General features: G+C 33.7%; 1 protein-coding gene across 2 annotated transcripts; it reads left to right on the top strand.

Annotated features, from left to right (window-relative positions):
• Nucleotides 1–1,103: 1,103 nt before the first annotated feature.
• On the top strand, nt 1,104–13,496 carry LOC123718045 (aldo-keto reductase family 1 member B1-like). 2 transcript variants are annotated; one of them, XM_045674404.1, is made up of 7 exons: nt 1,104–1,262; nt 7,355–7,497; nt 7,620–7,761; nt 7,993–8,187; nt 8,954–9,153; nt 11,155–11,310; nt 13,388–13,496. In XM_045674404.1, the coding sequence occupies exons 1-7, from the start codon at nt 1,191–1,193 to the stop codon at nt 13,431–13,433; spliced, it is 954 nt and encodes a 317-aa protein (XP_045530360.1). In that variant the 5' UTR covers nt 1,104–1,190; the 3' UTR covers nt 13,434–13,496. The 2 variants fall into 2 exon arrangements, with proteins under 2 accessions (XP_045530360.1, XP_045530359.1); XM_045674403.1 differs by lacking the exon at nt 1,104–1,262 and adding an exon at nt 1,728–1,951.
• The last annotated feature ends 3,354 nt before the right edge of the window (nt 13,497–16,850 follow it).

Genomic DNA, 16,850 nt, shown 5'->3' with positions numbered 1-16,850 from the left:
TTTTTGTCCTATACAACATGTATTATTCTTAAATCTTTATTACTAATAATTTATTAAAAATTAATTGCCTCGAATAATTCATTCCACATTTCGAATGTGACAATGTAAGATTTTATTTTACGGCCTAGTGTTAGTTTTTAGTTTATATATGAATAAAGACAATATAGAATCATAGCTAAAACAAAGGTCGCAAGTCTGGTACGATACCAGAACCTATCAGCTACCAACACTAAGCACTGATGTGTCTCTTCAGATGGTGCATATGTCGCGGCTCAATAAGCCGTTTAACTGAACAGCGCTGTTTAACTATCAGCTTGAAAGATATTCTGGCTGTGGCTGCGTCACATCCATCCAACATACATTTCCACAGTAACAGTAAATAAAATAAACTTTTATTTTTTCGCCGGACATTAGCACTATATGTATTTCAGAAATTAAGAGTGTTCCGAGAAATTCTTTAGCTTGATCTCTGCTTCCCTGTTTCATTAATACACTAGCTTAGATCCAGGTTTCACTTGCTGAAAATCCGCTTTGCTAGGCATTTGGCTTTGCTTTCTTTTTATTATGGAAACCTCTTCCAGTAGCGGTCTTACCAAGGATAAAACCTTCAAGTATTTAAAAAAGAGCGAGACGATGAACGTCCTTCAAAGGCCGGCAACGCAACAACTAAATAACTAAAATGGGTGTCTATGAACTGCGGTAGTTACCTCTTATGGTTGTCCTGCAAGGCGCTTCTATGAAAAAGAAACACGAAACGCGGTTTATTCAGGTGTACAATTCACCAACTAAAAATATATGTATACGGACAACCCAAGCTTTAAAAGTTGCGTGCTTAACGGCTACTTAGTTTAACATTGAATAATACTGCTCACATCAATAATTAATACGTAACTAATAATAATAATTAAGCAAAAGAAAATATAACATTTATATTAATTTAAAATAACAAATGTCAAGTTTTAACAAAGTATGTGTATATATATTTTGATCTTATAATACTGTGTTATACCTAGATAAGAAACACTTCACAGTTATATGATAAAGAAAGGTAAACATTTCTTAACTACGATACTGTCAATAATAAAATAAAAGTCGGCTGATAGGCGGTAATTGATAAGTTAGTATTATTCAGTTCATACTTCACAGTTGATACTTGATAACATAACCGTGTGGTTTGATAACACATCAAAATGGCTAAAGTTCCAGTAATAAAATTTAATAATGGGAGAACCATACCTGCAGTTGGATTAGGAACGTGGAAGGTGAGATTTATAATATTTTAGTTAATCCGCCAATTGAGACTACAGAAATGTTTATACATAGAATTTTTTTTTGGTTATTTTATAAGTCACTAGTCACCCTTGTAAAAGATTTAATCGACTATAATTGACATTTCTCACGTTTTCTTTATTTTTTATTATTAGGTAAATCTTGTTATCTAGACGAATTAAATTTTAAGCAAAATAGGTAGTACTCATATAAGAGTTTCAGGTCGAATATATAAAACAAAAATAAATTAAAAATATGAAAAAAAAAACTATTATGAGCGGCTTAAATCAAACTTTTATATATGATTTTGAAAAGCATGGGTCCTAAATTATAAAAAAGGCCTAGCCGTTAATAGTAACTTAATTCTAAAAAATAATAAGCGTATCTGATCTTAAATTAATATAGACAAAATTCTACAAACTAAAGGATTGTTAGGCGGAAATGTCAACATGTAAATGTCAAACACGCCGGTATTCTGAATTCTGATTAGATCAGTTTAATTTCATTATTTAAATTGGTTTACAATTCACATAACTTGACCGCGAATCAATCGAGTTTTTATCCAATTAACTGTGAGTGTTCAAGTAGCCACGTTGTGGAAGTTAAAATGGCATCTACTGTCCCTATAGTGAAACTTTCTAATGGATATGAGATTCCTATGCTTGGACTTGGAACTTGGCAGGTATTATACAATAATTCTTTTCCTTATATATATTATAATTGTAAACCAAAAAAGATATTTAAGTCAGTATAATGACATAAGTAATATTGCTTTTAAGAATTTGTTAATACTAAGTAATGTTTTTAAAAGTACCCTTTTTTATTTACAAAGTCTATTTTGGTTATTATGATTTCCTTTATATCTGCTATGTAACACTACTCAATGATTTAATATTATAATATATTTAAAAAGTAATTTTAAGCTTTTGGTTGAAAAAATAATTTAAAAAGCAAGTTCAGGGGTTCCAGAGATAACTTGGAACATATTTACAGTTGTTCATAATAATAAATATCCTGTAAAAACCCTTCATTCATTGATTTATTTTTTCTTTTAGTTAATAAGTAGGTGAACTACTTTCCGTGATTGACTTACTATATGATAAATAGGTATATGACATGTTGGCACATGGAAAGGTTATTGGCATTGCATGAGCATGTTTTGCACATATAAGAAAAAGTTTGTTTGAAATCTTACCACACCGCAACCAGTTGACACATCCTTTATTTCATAATATTAATGTAAATGAAATAATTGTCCTTTTTAATAATCATGCTAATGTATTCAAGTTATCTCATTCAAAACTTGTGGCTGAGAGTTTCTTGCCCGCTCTAAGACCTTGACTTGCGAACTGGTAGTGGTAGTAAATGTAAATTTAAAATCAATTTAACATCTTTTCTCTTGAAGTTCCTAAGTGTTCTTGTTTACTTATATGAATAAATTTAGTTTGAGTTTTATAGTAGTAGTAATATACCCAATATTAGTCACTTACATATACCTTTATATATTACATAAATAATTTAAAAAAAGCATTTTATTTCTGAATTACCAGTTTATCATATCTCGCAATTGTGCATTTGGCAGAGGCCTACCCAGGTATCTCCAATTGGTAACTCTGGTCCAATCACTTCTTACAGTGCCATCTTCTTCGTGGTTGGTGATTATCATGGCTAGTTTAATATTGGATGCCGCGCTTCTAAACAATGACTTGGTGCTTTGGCCAAACCATTGTCTAAGGATTTTCAATCAAAACGTCCGTCTTCGACCAGGTCTCAGGTCTCCTTCTACCTGCAACTGTGCCTCGTATGATTAGTTGCGTAAAACGTGTCCGAAATAGTCAAGTTTCTTTTTCCTAATCGTCATAAGCACTTCCTTCTTCTGCTTTGTATCCAGCATGGTTGTATTTCGTATGCGGTCTGTCCAAGATATTTTAAACATACGTCAATAAACGCTCATGTCAAACGCTTCCAGTTTTTTGGACAAGGCCTCTGTTAGCGTCTAACATTCCGCGCCCAATCCAACCTCTTGGATACCACATAGCTACCCATGTGCTCCAAGTACCTGACCTGTCCATCTTCATTTTAAGTGGTCCATATTCGGAACTAGATTTTCTTCTCAGACAGATTCTAGATATTTATATTTTACTAGCGGACCCGACAGACGTTGTTTTGTCTTAACTATGAATATTGATTACGAATTGGTATAATTAACTGAAAATGCTTTATGATATACAACATTCTTTGTTTGTTTTTCTGGCGTATATTCATATATTAATTTGCATTCCATAATGTTACAATAGATGTTTAAGAGGCTTAAAGCTAGGTACAATATTATGGACCCTGTTAGGGCACAGCATAAGAAGGCATTACAAAATTTATATTACATAATTAATAGTAACAAAATAGTACATAAAATTTTACATTTCAGGTTAGTATTCATTATATAGAATAACATTTTTTTTATTTATTTAATTTAGAATATTTAGGGATTAATAATCATGAAATTAAGCTATATTTTTATCTTCTAGGTACTCATTAACGCTATAATAACATGTACGTATAAGAAGTTTTTCATTTCTTAGTGTCTCAGGTAGTTTATTATAAATTTTGATTGACATGACTAGTGGGCTTGATGCATGTATTTGTAATCGGGAAGATGGTAGGTTTAGATGTTTTTTGTGTCGAAGTGTATATCTTGTCTGTATGTCTTCGCGTGTGGTGTAAAATTCTTTGTGTGTATGGGCAAATTTACAGATTTCCAATATGTATAATGAGGGTAGAGTGATAATGTTTAGTTTTATGAAATGTGGTTTGCAGCTGTCTGTTTGTTCTATGTTAACTACCATCCGAATTAACTTTTTTTGAGTTGTGAATATTGCTACTTCCCCACATTATTACACCGTAGTTTAGCCATGCCTGCGCATAGGCGTAGTAAGTGGTTAGAGCGTTTTCAGGTCCGTAGTCTTTTTAATTTCCCGGAAAGCATATAAAAATTTTGATAGTTTTGATTTTATTTTTTGTATGTGTGATTTCCAGTTTATGTTTGTGTCTATTGTTATACCTAGTAATGAAAATTCGTTAACTTGTTCTATTGTGTGGTTGTTAAAAGAGAAATTTAGAGAAAGTGGCTTTTTTTGACGGGAGTGGAATGCTATTGTTTTGGTTTTTTCAAAATTGATTTCAAGATTGTATGCATTTCTTATTGTTTTTGTTAGAATATTATTGAGTGTAGAGTGTATGTATAAATAGTATTGTTGGTATAAATGGGAACAGGCGACATATAACTGGTCATGTGGTAAAAATGGATTTTCAAGATTAATGCAACAAACAATTAACAACTGTAATTTGACTGTAAAAGAGCTATGTACTGAAAAAAAATTGCTATCGTAAAAAAGTCATGATTTCTTAAGAATGCTTAAATTTTCTAACTTCCGCGCAATTTTCTTCATTATTTATTTCATAAGAATCTTCTCCTGACAATAACAAACACAACAAAAAAGGAATTAGCGAAATCGGTCCAGCCGTTCACGCGTGATGTCGTGACCAAGGGAAATGGGGATTCATTTTTATATTAATACTAGAGGACCCCACAGACTTCGTTCTGTCAAAAAGATTTGAAATGTGGCAGTTTTTTGTTCCTACAAATTTTATAGTCGGCGAAAAAAATTCTCATAACAGAACCATCACCCTGATGATAGGCCGATGTGAGGTTCAGCTCGGTGGACCAAAGTATCTTCGCTTCCACTAACTTTGGCCACTCTTCTGTGACCCACTAAAAAACCTCGACTGGGATGTCTGCTAGAGGGCTTCAAACTAAGAGGCGAACTTAGGGTTCAAACCTGATTGGAAAATAATCTAAAAGGATAGTGGGAACCTAAAAGTGACAAATATTTAAAAATTCTGTGCCTCTTTGATATATTTTCCTATTAGTATGTATTCAAATAATTTTGCTCAGATAGGGATATTAAATAAGTAATTCAAAAATTCAATCTTTTTTTAACGCGATTTGTTTGACAACAGTGAGTGTTTGTAATGTAATATGAACTTTATTGAATAGCAATAAAGTTCAAATTGGCTCTACATTTTATTTACAAAACGTTTCTATGGGAAAAAGAAAAGGGCTGTTTTAAGGTCTTCCCGGAAATTATTCGTTATAACCTTAGACTTCAACGAACATTTAAAAAAAGGAATTGGTACAATTGGTCGAGGCGTTGTAGAGTTATGCGCTTACCAACACATTTTGCGATTCATTTTTATATTATAGATATGTAATACTTAATATTATGTAATATATGTTAAGGTTATCGTTAAGTTCAATTCTAGAATAGCGATACTATATCTCTAAGCACATAACAATATTCGTAAGATTACATCAATAAAGTAGAATTAAGGGATTTATCCATTCGATAGCTAACTTTGTCGTTATATAATCTGTGGTATCAGAAATTTTAATCTTTAAAGCCAGGAGTTAACTTTAGTGGCATTTGTAGTATGGATATGTTCAGATATTATGATAAATGAAACACTGTTTGATGCTGGGTAACAACTGGCTTTGATTGTTTAAAACATGAGCTTGTAACCAAGATAACATTAGGGGTTGCGACGCCGGATTAACAAAAAACTATCTAGACTTGTTGAAGAGTTCGTAAATTTAAGTGACACTTATGTTATAGGACATTATCCGAAACGAAAATGTTAAATTACAATGTATGAGTGTGGGATAACTAAAGGGCTCATTTTGGCTTCACCTATACTAGTTAAGTTACATATAAATAATTAAGTTAAGAAGTTTAAACAAAATTTAAACAATCATCGCACATACCCTACGCAGAGTTGGAGCTTCTTCTGAGGCCTAGTATGTAGTTACAGGCTTTATTCATTCACTCACTCACTCACACACTCACTTATGCACTCAAGCGTGTTGATAATAGTTAAAAATCAATAACAAAAAATAAAATAAAAGATGTAACTAAACTATATATAACTTAAATATTTTAAGGAATGTATAATTAAGTTTCTTATAAAAGAGCTGGAAACCCTGACACAGGTATTTTTTACTTAAAAGGGTTCCCAAATCTTACACATTGTAATGTTTATGTACTTAAAATGAATAAACATATTTTATTATTTATTTATTTATCGCACTCATTAATTGTAATATAATATGGTCGATTCCGATTAAGTCCACAAAAGTTTGACTGCATTTCTATTGAAGTGTCGTTCAGATAAGCCAAGTTAGTTTTTCAATAGCATTGCAACCTCACTACCCGTAAATGTACATACATTTACGGGTAGTGAGGTTAATTAACATTAATTAGCTCATATTTTAAAACATCAAAAGTCAGTTATCAACAGCATCATAAAAAAGAAATTGTTATGGAACATAAGATACAAGTATCACTTCTCACGTCATTAAATTTTAATAAGTGGACATGCCTACTCATCGGCAAAGAATGTCTTCTGAGGATGTAGGCCGAGAGAAAAAGCTGGCATAAAAAAAACTATCGGTACTCTTTTAAAATAGCAAATCAGCAAACAACACTTGTAAAACAAATATCGTAAATTAATTAGAAGAAGCCTGTCTAGCACTAGTCCCAGGCCCTTGTAGCAACTAGATAATCGTTAACTTTGTAGTAAGCCTTTTTTACACAGCATACATTTCTTAAATTACAAACAAAAAACCGCGACCAAACTTAATTCACGATTGGAGTTTATATTTTGTTTAGTATATGATTTGGGGTCCAAATTTGGGTCGATTGGAAGCTTAATTTTTCATACAGTCAATGTAGGTTATTAACTAATTAGAATAATGTTCATTTGTAATAATGAGATAAAATGTTTGTTTATTTTTGTAGTTGAAAATGTTTTCGGCAAAGGGCCACTAACTGGCCACGAAGGATCCTTAATTTTTTTCGTAGTCTTCAACTTTTGCGCTTGTGCTATGCGAGAATCCTGTATGTTTTGTTATTAATATTGTTGTTTTACTATGTTCTTTGGCACGATATTATTTGGTTATAAATATATTTTTGTATTATCAATAAATAATCCTTGGTTATCATTCTGAAGTTTCTTTAATCGATTGTTACAGTCCAAGCCGGGTGAAGTAGAGACAGCTGTCAAAGCAGCCATAGACATCGGCTATAGACACATAGACTGCGCTTACGTCTATGGAAATGAAAAGGAGGTCGGTGACGCGATTGCCGCCAAAATTAAGGAGGGTGTTGTCAAACGGTATGTTTTCGTGTCTACGTCGTCTATGGTTTGTAATTTTACGGCCCATAGAGAAATTAGGAGTTAAAATGGGTATAAGGACTCGCAGGACCATGTGTGAATAATTTTCTTCTATAATACAGCGAGGATCTCTTCATAACCTCAAAGCTATGGAACACCTTCCACCGTCCTGATCTGGTGAAGAAAGCTCTTCATGAGACCTTGGAGAATCTTCAACTTAAATATCTGGATCTGTATCTGGTGCATTGGCCACATGCCTATAAGGTAACGTTACAATATTTAGTTTGACCAACAGTCCGGCTGTCCTTACGATATTTTCTTTCACCGAACGACCGAGTGTAAAACGCGCGACAAAAGTTTATTGATGCAGCCGAGGTTCGAACTGACGAGCTCAGAGTACATCTCTGTGCTCAGTCGCACGCTGAATACTGTTCTTTTTTATTATGATAAAGAAGGGGGAAGACACTCGTGTTCTATTCCAGTTAGTAATTCCAGGAAGGCGGTGACCTCTTTCCAGCTGATGAGTCAGGCAAAATCCAGTTCTCCGACGTGGATTACGTGGACACTTGGAAGGCTATGGAGCCCGTTGTGGGAGAGGGGCTAGCCCGCAGTATTGGGATCTCAAACTTCAACTCCCAACAAATTGATCGGCTTCTGAAAGTTGCTACCATCAAGCCTGTTGTCAATCAGGTAGGGAATCTAAGTTGTTTATAGTCTGTGCTAGTCAGGGACTCCCACTGATATTTGGGTTACATTTAAGAAAATCTTTACGGGTTCCTAGGGTTGCCACCTTTTTGCAATTAAAGTACATTTTTAAGTCGAATGTAGACGTCGAAGTAAGAAGTAGACATGGGGTGAAATTCGCTCTGCCAGAAATCAATCAATCAATGGCTATTAAGGTTTACAATAATTCACCAAAAGAATTAAAAGATCTTCCGACTGGAGTCGACCTGGTGTATTACTTTTGGAAAAAAATGTACCTATTATTTAATAAATTATTATTTGCGTGAGACACTATGTTGATATAAATTTAATAACATTTGATATATGTACGATACAAATAATATAAGACCAATTCATATGACTAATAATGTAAAATGTAAAACTCCTTTAAAGACAAAATTGTGCGCTATTGTGTGTGCCAGAATATGCGAACTTACTATTGTACCACCTTTTTGTACCATGTTCTTGCAATAAATTATTATTATTATTATTGGTTATAATACACAGGAAAAAGAACTGCATAGTATCAAATTAAAGTACAATTTCTTTTTCTTTATTATTATATCGGAAATATATTTTATTTATTAAATAACAAGCACGTACGAAAAATATGTTTACGACTAAAGTATTTTTGTGTAATATATTGTTCTCATAAAGTGTAGACATTTGGGTAAATAATTTAGACAGGTTCAAGTCTGTTTATTGCCTTTTTTATATAACTTATTTTTTCCAGGTCGAATGCCATCCATACCTTAACCAAATGAAACTCCAAGAGTTCTGCAAAGCGCGGGATATAAAACTTACCGCGTACTCCCCACTTGGGTCTCCAGATAGACCTTGGGCCAAGCCAGATGACCCACAGCTGATGGAAGACCCCAAGTTGAAGGCTATCGCTAACCGGCTTGGAAAGACAGTGGCACAGGTGCTGATTAGGTAAGGTATTAAGACTTGGTGGTTTCGTGTTCGATTTCTAGGGGGATAAATATTGTGGACCGTAGCAATCTGTGCTATAGGTGCGGAAAAGCTGGACACAAATCTGTCACATGTGACGATGCACCACATTGCGTTGTATGTGCGAGCGAGAACATGCCGGCGATCACGTGTTGGGTGCAAGAAATTGCAACCCTACTGTAAAGACTTGTAAGGCGATTGCAATGTAATGAAAGATGGTTGCTTTAGCAGCCAGTCACGGGGTCTCTTGGTAGAATGCTTACGCGACCCCAAGTTACCCCAACAGTGACCTGATTGGTGGGAGGGCTTTTAGAGCGAGTCCCACACTCAGTGCGGAAATGCATTCCTCTCATTAAAAAAAAGGGGGGATAAATATATCTTACAAAACATAAAGTCTTAACAAATCTAAAACCAACAAATAATTTAATTTAAGGACTCGGGAATATGTTATATAACATTTGGTTCTGCACTTCTTCCATCATTTCTCTTTTTTAGTTTTTCTCTTACTAGGGTTGCCTGGAAGAGATCACGTATTAGCGATAAGGCCGCCCGTTGCTGCCCTTGTAATTTTTATGTATCGTGTTACTTTTTTTTGCAACGTAGTGTGAATAAATAAAAATTAATAAATAATGTTCCGGAAAGGGAAATTATTCTTGAATCAATGGCTGAGATGTGGAACACTGTAATCCTTCCTATAACACGGTACCTCTACATAGTTTTTTCGTATAACGCGATTTCCATCTACCATATAACGCGGTGTCCCCTATATAAGGGAGCGTTCAAGTATTACGTAACGAATTGTAAAACGTTACGATGCGGATTGGGGATTGAATTAAGCTTTATTGTTAATATTATTTTCCACGTATGTGCGAGCGAGAACATGCCGGCGATCACGTGTTGGGTGCAAGAAATTGCAACCCTACTGTAAAGACTTGTAAGGCGATTGCAATGTAATGAAAGATGGTTGCTTTAGCAGCCAGTCACGGGGTCTCTTGGTAGAATGCTTACGCGACCCCAAGTTACCCCAACAGTGACCTGATTGGTGGGAGGGCTTTTAGAGCGAGTCCCACACTCAGTGCGGAAATGCATTCCTCTCATTAAAAAAAAGGGGGGATAAATATATCTTACAAAACATAAAGTCTTAACAAATCTAAAACCAACAAATAATTTAATTTAAGGACTCGGGAATATGTTATATAACATTTGGTTCTGCACTTCTTCCATCATTTCTCTTTTTTAGTTTTTCTCTTACTAGGGTTGCCTGGAAGAGATCACGTATTAGCGATAAGGCCGCCCGTTGCTGCCCTTGTAATTTTTATGTATCGTGTTACTTTTTTTTGCAACGTAGTGTGAATAAATAAAAATTAATAAATAATGTTCCGGAAAGGGAAATTATTCTTGAATCAATGGCTGAGATGTGGAACACTGTAATCCTTCCTATAACACGGTACCTCTACATAGTTTTTTCGTATAACGCGATTTCCATCTACCATATAACGCGGTGTCCCCTATATAAGGGAGCGTTCAAGTATTACGTAACGAATTGTAAAACGTTACGATGCGGATTGGGGATTGAATTAAGCTTTATTGTTAATATTATTTTCCACTTTCCAGTATTTTACCTCACATAAAGGTAAGTTTTAGGTATAAAGACTCACTGGGGGTGGTCTCGAAACGTTTTACTATTATAAGGATAAAGAAGGGTTACGGCGCGTTTCGTGGGGGGGGGGGAGTCAAGAATATGGAAAAATTGCGTGACGTAATACTTGAACGCTCCCCCTAACGCGGTACCCCCCCCCCTTAATAAAGAGGAGATTTCTCAAGTTATACTTCTGTAGTGGGATTTATAATGATTCAAAAAATTCTGGGGATTACGGTCTAAAATAATGTGTTAGATTGGCATGGAGTACCGCAAATAGCATGGTTTGAAAACGCTAAACCTTCGAAACCTGTGTTCCGTGTCAAAAGATTCACCGTTTACAGATACCAAATAGATCGCGGGAATATTGTCATTCCAAAATCAGCGAATCCTGGCCGCATAGCCTCCAACTTCCAGGTGTTCGACTTCAAGCTGTCCCAGGAGGATGTCGAACTAATCAACACTTTCCACTGCAATGGAAGATTTGTGCCCATGAGCGCGTGAGTATTACACCAAATGGATTAGTGATACAATATCTATAGTGGTCCGAAATTTAGTTTCGTGATAAATTATTTTCTAAATCGGCAAAAATTTATTGGATTTGACATATGGAAGTCATAATTCGCGACCTCAGAGGTCTATATGGAAAAACATGCAGGTTTAATATTAATAATATTGTTATTATTAAAAAATGGTGTAAAGCCTAGCCATTTGGCCAGATCTGTATAACTTTACAATATAAACAAATTATTAAAAAATGTCGTTAAATCACCTTGAACTCTGTTGGCCGTTAATGGCTGCCGCGGAGATAATTGTTCGACGAATTCATCCCGAGCGTAGCTAAGCAGAAGTTTATTTAAAAATATTAACTTACTTAATGACAAGATTTTCGCAATGTTAGTTAGCAATCAGAATGTAAAATTTATACTTGAGTAATATGAAAATAAGATTTCCATACTTAGAATAAATATTCAAGCAGAGTAGTAAAAACCAATCTTTACAAATATTGGTAGTATATCCTTATATCCTAACTTCCTTTAGTACCATTCATCGGAATCCCTCCACGGGTAAAGGCCTTCACAAGCTTGTCCATTTCTCGATCCATGGGTTTCTATATATCCTATTCTTTTTAAGGCATCCTCAATCCTAAGGAGGAAAATTTGGTAAAATTTCTGCAAAACCCGTCATCTTTTAGTCGATATCAACTCCGGGGAAATAAATACAGATAACACAACTTTCTCTACAGCTGTGAAAGTATCACAATTAACACCTTTTGTCTTTAGTCACCGTGACCACGCATGCTGAAAAGCACGCGAAACGTCGGAAAATTTTAAATTTATGTAAATAATTATAATTTTACTAGCTGCCCCCGCGAACTTCGTTTCCTTAATGTGGTTTTTGTTAGCTTTAATAACGTGACACGAAAGAATAATTTCACTGTATTATCGTCAGTATAATTTGAATTTGATTTACACTTCGGTCTAAGTAACACGTGGTTGGCCTACTTACTACAAAATAAATTCAATTTATACTTTAGCCTCAATACCACGTGGTAATCATGATATTGAATTGTAGCTTATATGACACGTTTGTCCGTTTACCATAGCAGTGCCATCTATTGATTACTCACTCAATCCAGTCGAAAAGTATATTTTGGAGTTAACAGATAATTGTGACTGTCAATTAATTATAGACAAATAATTTGCAATAAAATAAAATTGCGACTATAATTAAAGATCTAAGCTATCCTATCTCTTAAGTTTGACCACACTGCTCACGGTGTGACAATTTAATTTAAAAATAAATATAAAAAAAAGTAGTTTAGGAGTCCATCGCGGATAAACTTGAAAATCTTGACAGGAGATTTATATATAAGTTTATAGTATTAATACATAGCTTCAATCCGTTTAAAAAGTGTTTCCTTTCCATATAGTTGTCTGTTAAGTACATCTTTTATCCGTGCATCTAGCTATATGCCCAGTGCCGAAGTTAGCCAGCGCGGGGCCTGTAGCAAATTCTATCGAGGGGCCCTTGGTTTGCTTCAGTTTCTCAAGTTTAGCATATTGAATAAAACAAAACCGTTTCGAATATTCTTTTCTGGATCTGTATCGACAAATTGAAGAAACACTTTCAATATAGACTTCTTTAAGCATCATTCTCTATATTCAACAAAGTGAGATGATATAGACGTTCTTATAAAAAAATTAAAATCCTGGCCGCTTGGAAGATGTATAGATGCTAGTCAAAATATCTCGATTATAATTAAACATTACGGTAAAATGTTTGCAAAATACCTACTTATCTTCAACGATTTGACATGACTAAATCGAGTTTTAGATTTTTAAATGGAAGTGATTTTTTATTACGGTTACGTTGGAGCGCGAGGCCCATAGCATATTTTTTTGTCAAAAATATGTATTTTAATAAATTTCTTTACGTTTAATTTGTTTTTCTTCAACTAATTTGAGCAAGCCAAACAAAATTGACCAATGAAATGAAGTTTATCTTTGGCTTTTTATGAATTTTTTTTTACTTGCCTTTCGTGTCCAGTTAAAGATTTAAAACTTTTTTTTTCAGTGCCGTCGGACACAAGGACCATCCATTTGAAAACGTCGAGTTTTAAATCTAATATTGTTATACTTTAAGATTGCTATGTGATAGTTGTCAAATATATTTACTAATTGTTTATGACTTTTCTTTTTTACCTTAGTTTTCATCTGATGTGTTAAGTGACACAAGCGCTCGTAAGCATTTAGCCAAAGGGCTCTTTATATTATTAGGGCTCAATTAGATAAAAACTTGTAATAGATGCAAATAATTATTTCCTTAATTTTTTTATCAAATATGTGTCTTATTGTATCGTATAAACACTCTGACATTCGTTTGTTGGATGATTCGTGCGCAATTGTTTTGATAAGATTATAAATGAGCTTCATTATTTGTTAGGTCGTTTACAAGTAGTTGTATATGTCGCAGTCAAGTAGTTATATTAGAGAGTTAATTAAAGATCGATAATTAATCAAGTCGCTAGCATTTTGATTTAAATAAAGCAGCGTCGAAAACGTTTATTTATTTGTTAACACTTCGTTACACTACAATATAAAAAAAAATAACATAAATCAACTGGCGGCTTTATCGCTTTCGAGCGATCTCTTCCAGGCAACCACTGTGAGTAAAGAAAAAATAAATAAAAATGTATTAAATTACATAAGATAGGCAAGTAGTGCAAAAATAGATGTTATACACAGTTATTGAGACAAAACTAAACAAGAACAAAAAAAAAAAGATAACTAAACTAAAAAGATGATTAAAAAGTAAAAAGACACATAAATCACGATAATTTAAGATAAGTCTCAGGTCAGTTAGTAGTTGGGAAGAAGTTTAACTATCTGTCTGACCGAAAGCCAGCGTGTTGATTAACAATGTTAAACAAGACTCCGCCATGATTATTTCATTTGTTAATGTTATTTCGGTGTGATCGTGAAGAACTGAGAGCTTGGAAAATCCGTGTTTTGTTTTATTGTAAATGGTTAGGTTAATCTTGTGGCCTAGTATCGTTTAGAAAACTCGTTAAACGTTTCGTTCACTCACTTGTCTGACGGAACTTTATAGATTTTTAATTAACTGTCTGATTTAACTACTTTACTGCGACATTTATATTACGTCAGCGACTTAATGTATACCAACCCGTCATCATTTTAATAGGCAAGTAGGTGATTACCCCAGGAACCTGTGCCACTCGCTGTCGACTTTTTGGGTATAAGGCGTGTCGGTTTCCTCGTGTGAAACCACTCTGCAGAGAGTTGTCAGCAACATTATGCAGCTAATAAAGACCCTTGACTTGTCAGTGTTAAAAAACCTTATTACTACACTAACAATATTTGATATTCTACAAATAGTATCAGGACCCACGATCAATGTTGGCCTAGTGTGCGATTCACATCCCTTGGGTCGTAGTTTTTCATTTAAAGCTTAGACAATGTCGACTGCGTGTGTCATCTTGATCACGTATATGCAAAACAGACATACAAATCTGTGTGCCAGTCCTAAAAAGGTTGTAGTGGAGTGGTGTAGGAATAAATATCGAGTTAGTTAATCCATTTATTGAGGAGTATGCAAAATAGGAGCGACGAATAATAAAACACATTATGAAACATACATCAGTTTACTCAAGTATAAAATTAAATACAAACTCATCACCCACTCAATAAATTATAACAAATATCACTTATAAAAAACTTACAAAATAATATACAAATTAATGTGTTGTTGCCGTGATGTGTTGGGGTCCTTTGACAGCGCATAAAATCGTGGTGTCAATGAATCTATATCCTAGCGCCATGACAGATAACAGCGTAAGCAAACGTCAAAGTCAACAAATGTGATTAGTAATAATACGATTGACATTAACGTTTAATACCTTATCAGCAAAGGAGGCATTAGGAATTTTACAATCGTGAAAAACGTGCGGTCAATACAATTTCATATATATTAAACGCTTTGTATCTTGTATTATTATTATTATTTTTACGAATATTACCTACACATTATTTTTTATTTGAGTAACGTTCATCTGTAGTAGTTCGAGCTGACGTGAGCTCCCAAACATTGCATTTTGGGTGAGTCTTGGCAACTACATTACTGATACAAATATCTTTTAGCAAGCACAATTTCTCTAGTAAAGCTGTTATGGATAAAAACGTAATTTAACGCTCAACAACGAACATACCGATTCTAAGAGGATTTAGTTTATTTTGCAGTATTTATAAATATTAACTATTAAATATAGTTTGCTTATTGTTGAATTTAACTTTCATTTCTTTTTGTCTATTAATTAGTACCTATGTTTTCTGTTTATATATGTTGTTAGTGTATGTATGTAATCTATTTTGGCTTTGTATACTGTTTAAGTGTTTGGCTTCATAATGTGTATGTTAGCTGTAAGATTACTAGTAAATAAATAGGTCTTAGCTGCTACCAAGAAATATATTTTCCTAAAGCCGCCATTAAATATACGTTAAATAATGAAAAGCTGTGAATATACTTGAAATTATAATTAAGGTAATTTCCATAACTCACTATCAAGTGATTATCATAGCAACTTTAATTTCCATTGTATTCATAATTTTGAGCGCTGTCAAATATCAGAAATAGACACGAAATGACAGCGTCTAAACTTGACGCCTGACAGATGACGTGAATTATCCTTTTTTTATTAATTTATTATAAAATAATCTAACAGTTTAAGGATTTTTTGAATCCCGTGTAGTAATATAATTTTAGCTATTATTTTATATTGCGTGTTTATCACATCTGTTATTTTTCACTGCTAATAAAAATCTGCTTAAAAACGCATAGCAGACAAACTTTTGCGTTTATTGTCTGTGTAAAAAAATCTATAAACAAAATATCAAATAAGATAAATATTAAGATATAAATTGTGATACAAATGGTAAAATTATCTAAATTTAGCATTTAATGCAATTATAAGCCGTTTATACGACTACGATAAGATTTTTTACAACAGAAATATTTTTCTAACTTAAGGCCCTATACCAGCACGCATTGCTGTGTCAGTGTCTCGGGGTGGACTGCGGTGCGCAATGGAGAGCTGGAGCGCTGAGGCGCGCCGGCCCGTAATAACAATTAGTTATCTAAAACATTAAATTAATGTAATTTTATCATTTTTTTTTTCTGAAATGGATTAATTGTCTTGCGATAAAATATGTCGTGTAAATTTCAAAATCATGTTCTATACACATTTTCGTCATAAAATGAATTCAAAGTGTCAAAAATTGGCTATGTTTGCATTTTTTTTCTATCCAGCGAAGTTATTTAAATCGTGTATTGATCTTTCAAAATGGATACATAAACTACTCAACTCCACCATATATTTTTACCATTCGCCATACTTCAAGAAACGATGACCAAAAAATGGAATATAACAATGTGCTTTTCTGGTGATGTGCTACCGTATAGTTCCTTAAATACATACGTTGGAACAAATCAATTAGCCCATAGTCTAGAAAATATCTCAAAG

This window comes from Pieris brassicae, chromosome 14 (assembly GCF_905147105.1).
Source record: "Pieris brassicae chromosome 14, ilPieBrab1.1, whole genome shotgun sequence".
NCBI lineage: Eukaryota > Metazoa > Arthropoda > Insecta > Lepidoptera > Pieridae > Pieris > Pieris brassicae.
This window is presented reverse-complemented; position numbering and strand designations above follow the sequence as displayed.

Excerpts from the sequence above, each read along its gene's own strand:
- LOC123718045 (XM_045674403.1), top strand. The coding sequence starts at position 1,877 with ATGGCATCTACTGTCCCTATAGTGAAACTTTCTAATGGATATGAGATT. Across the intron at positions 7,498-7,619 it reads AAGGAGGGTGTTGTCAAACG|CGAGGATCTCTTCATAACCT; the intron begins GTATGTTTTCGT and ends TCTATAATACAG. Across the intron at positions 8,188-8,953 it reads TCAAGCCTGTTGTCAATCAG|GTCGAATGCCATCCATACCT; the intron begins GTAGGGAATCTA and ends TATTTTTTCCAG.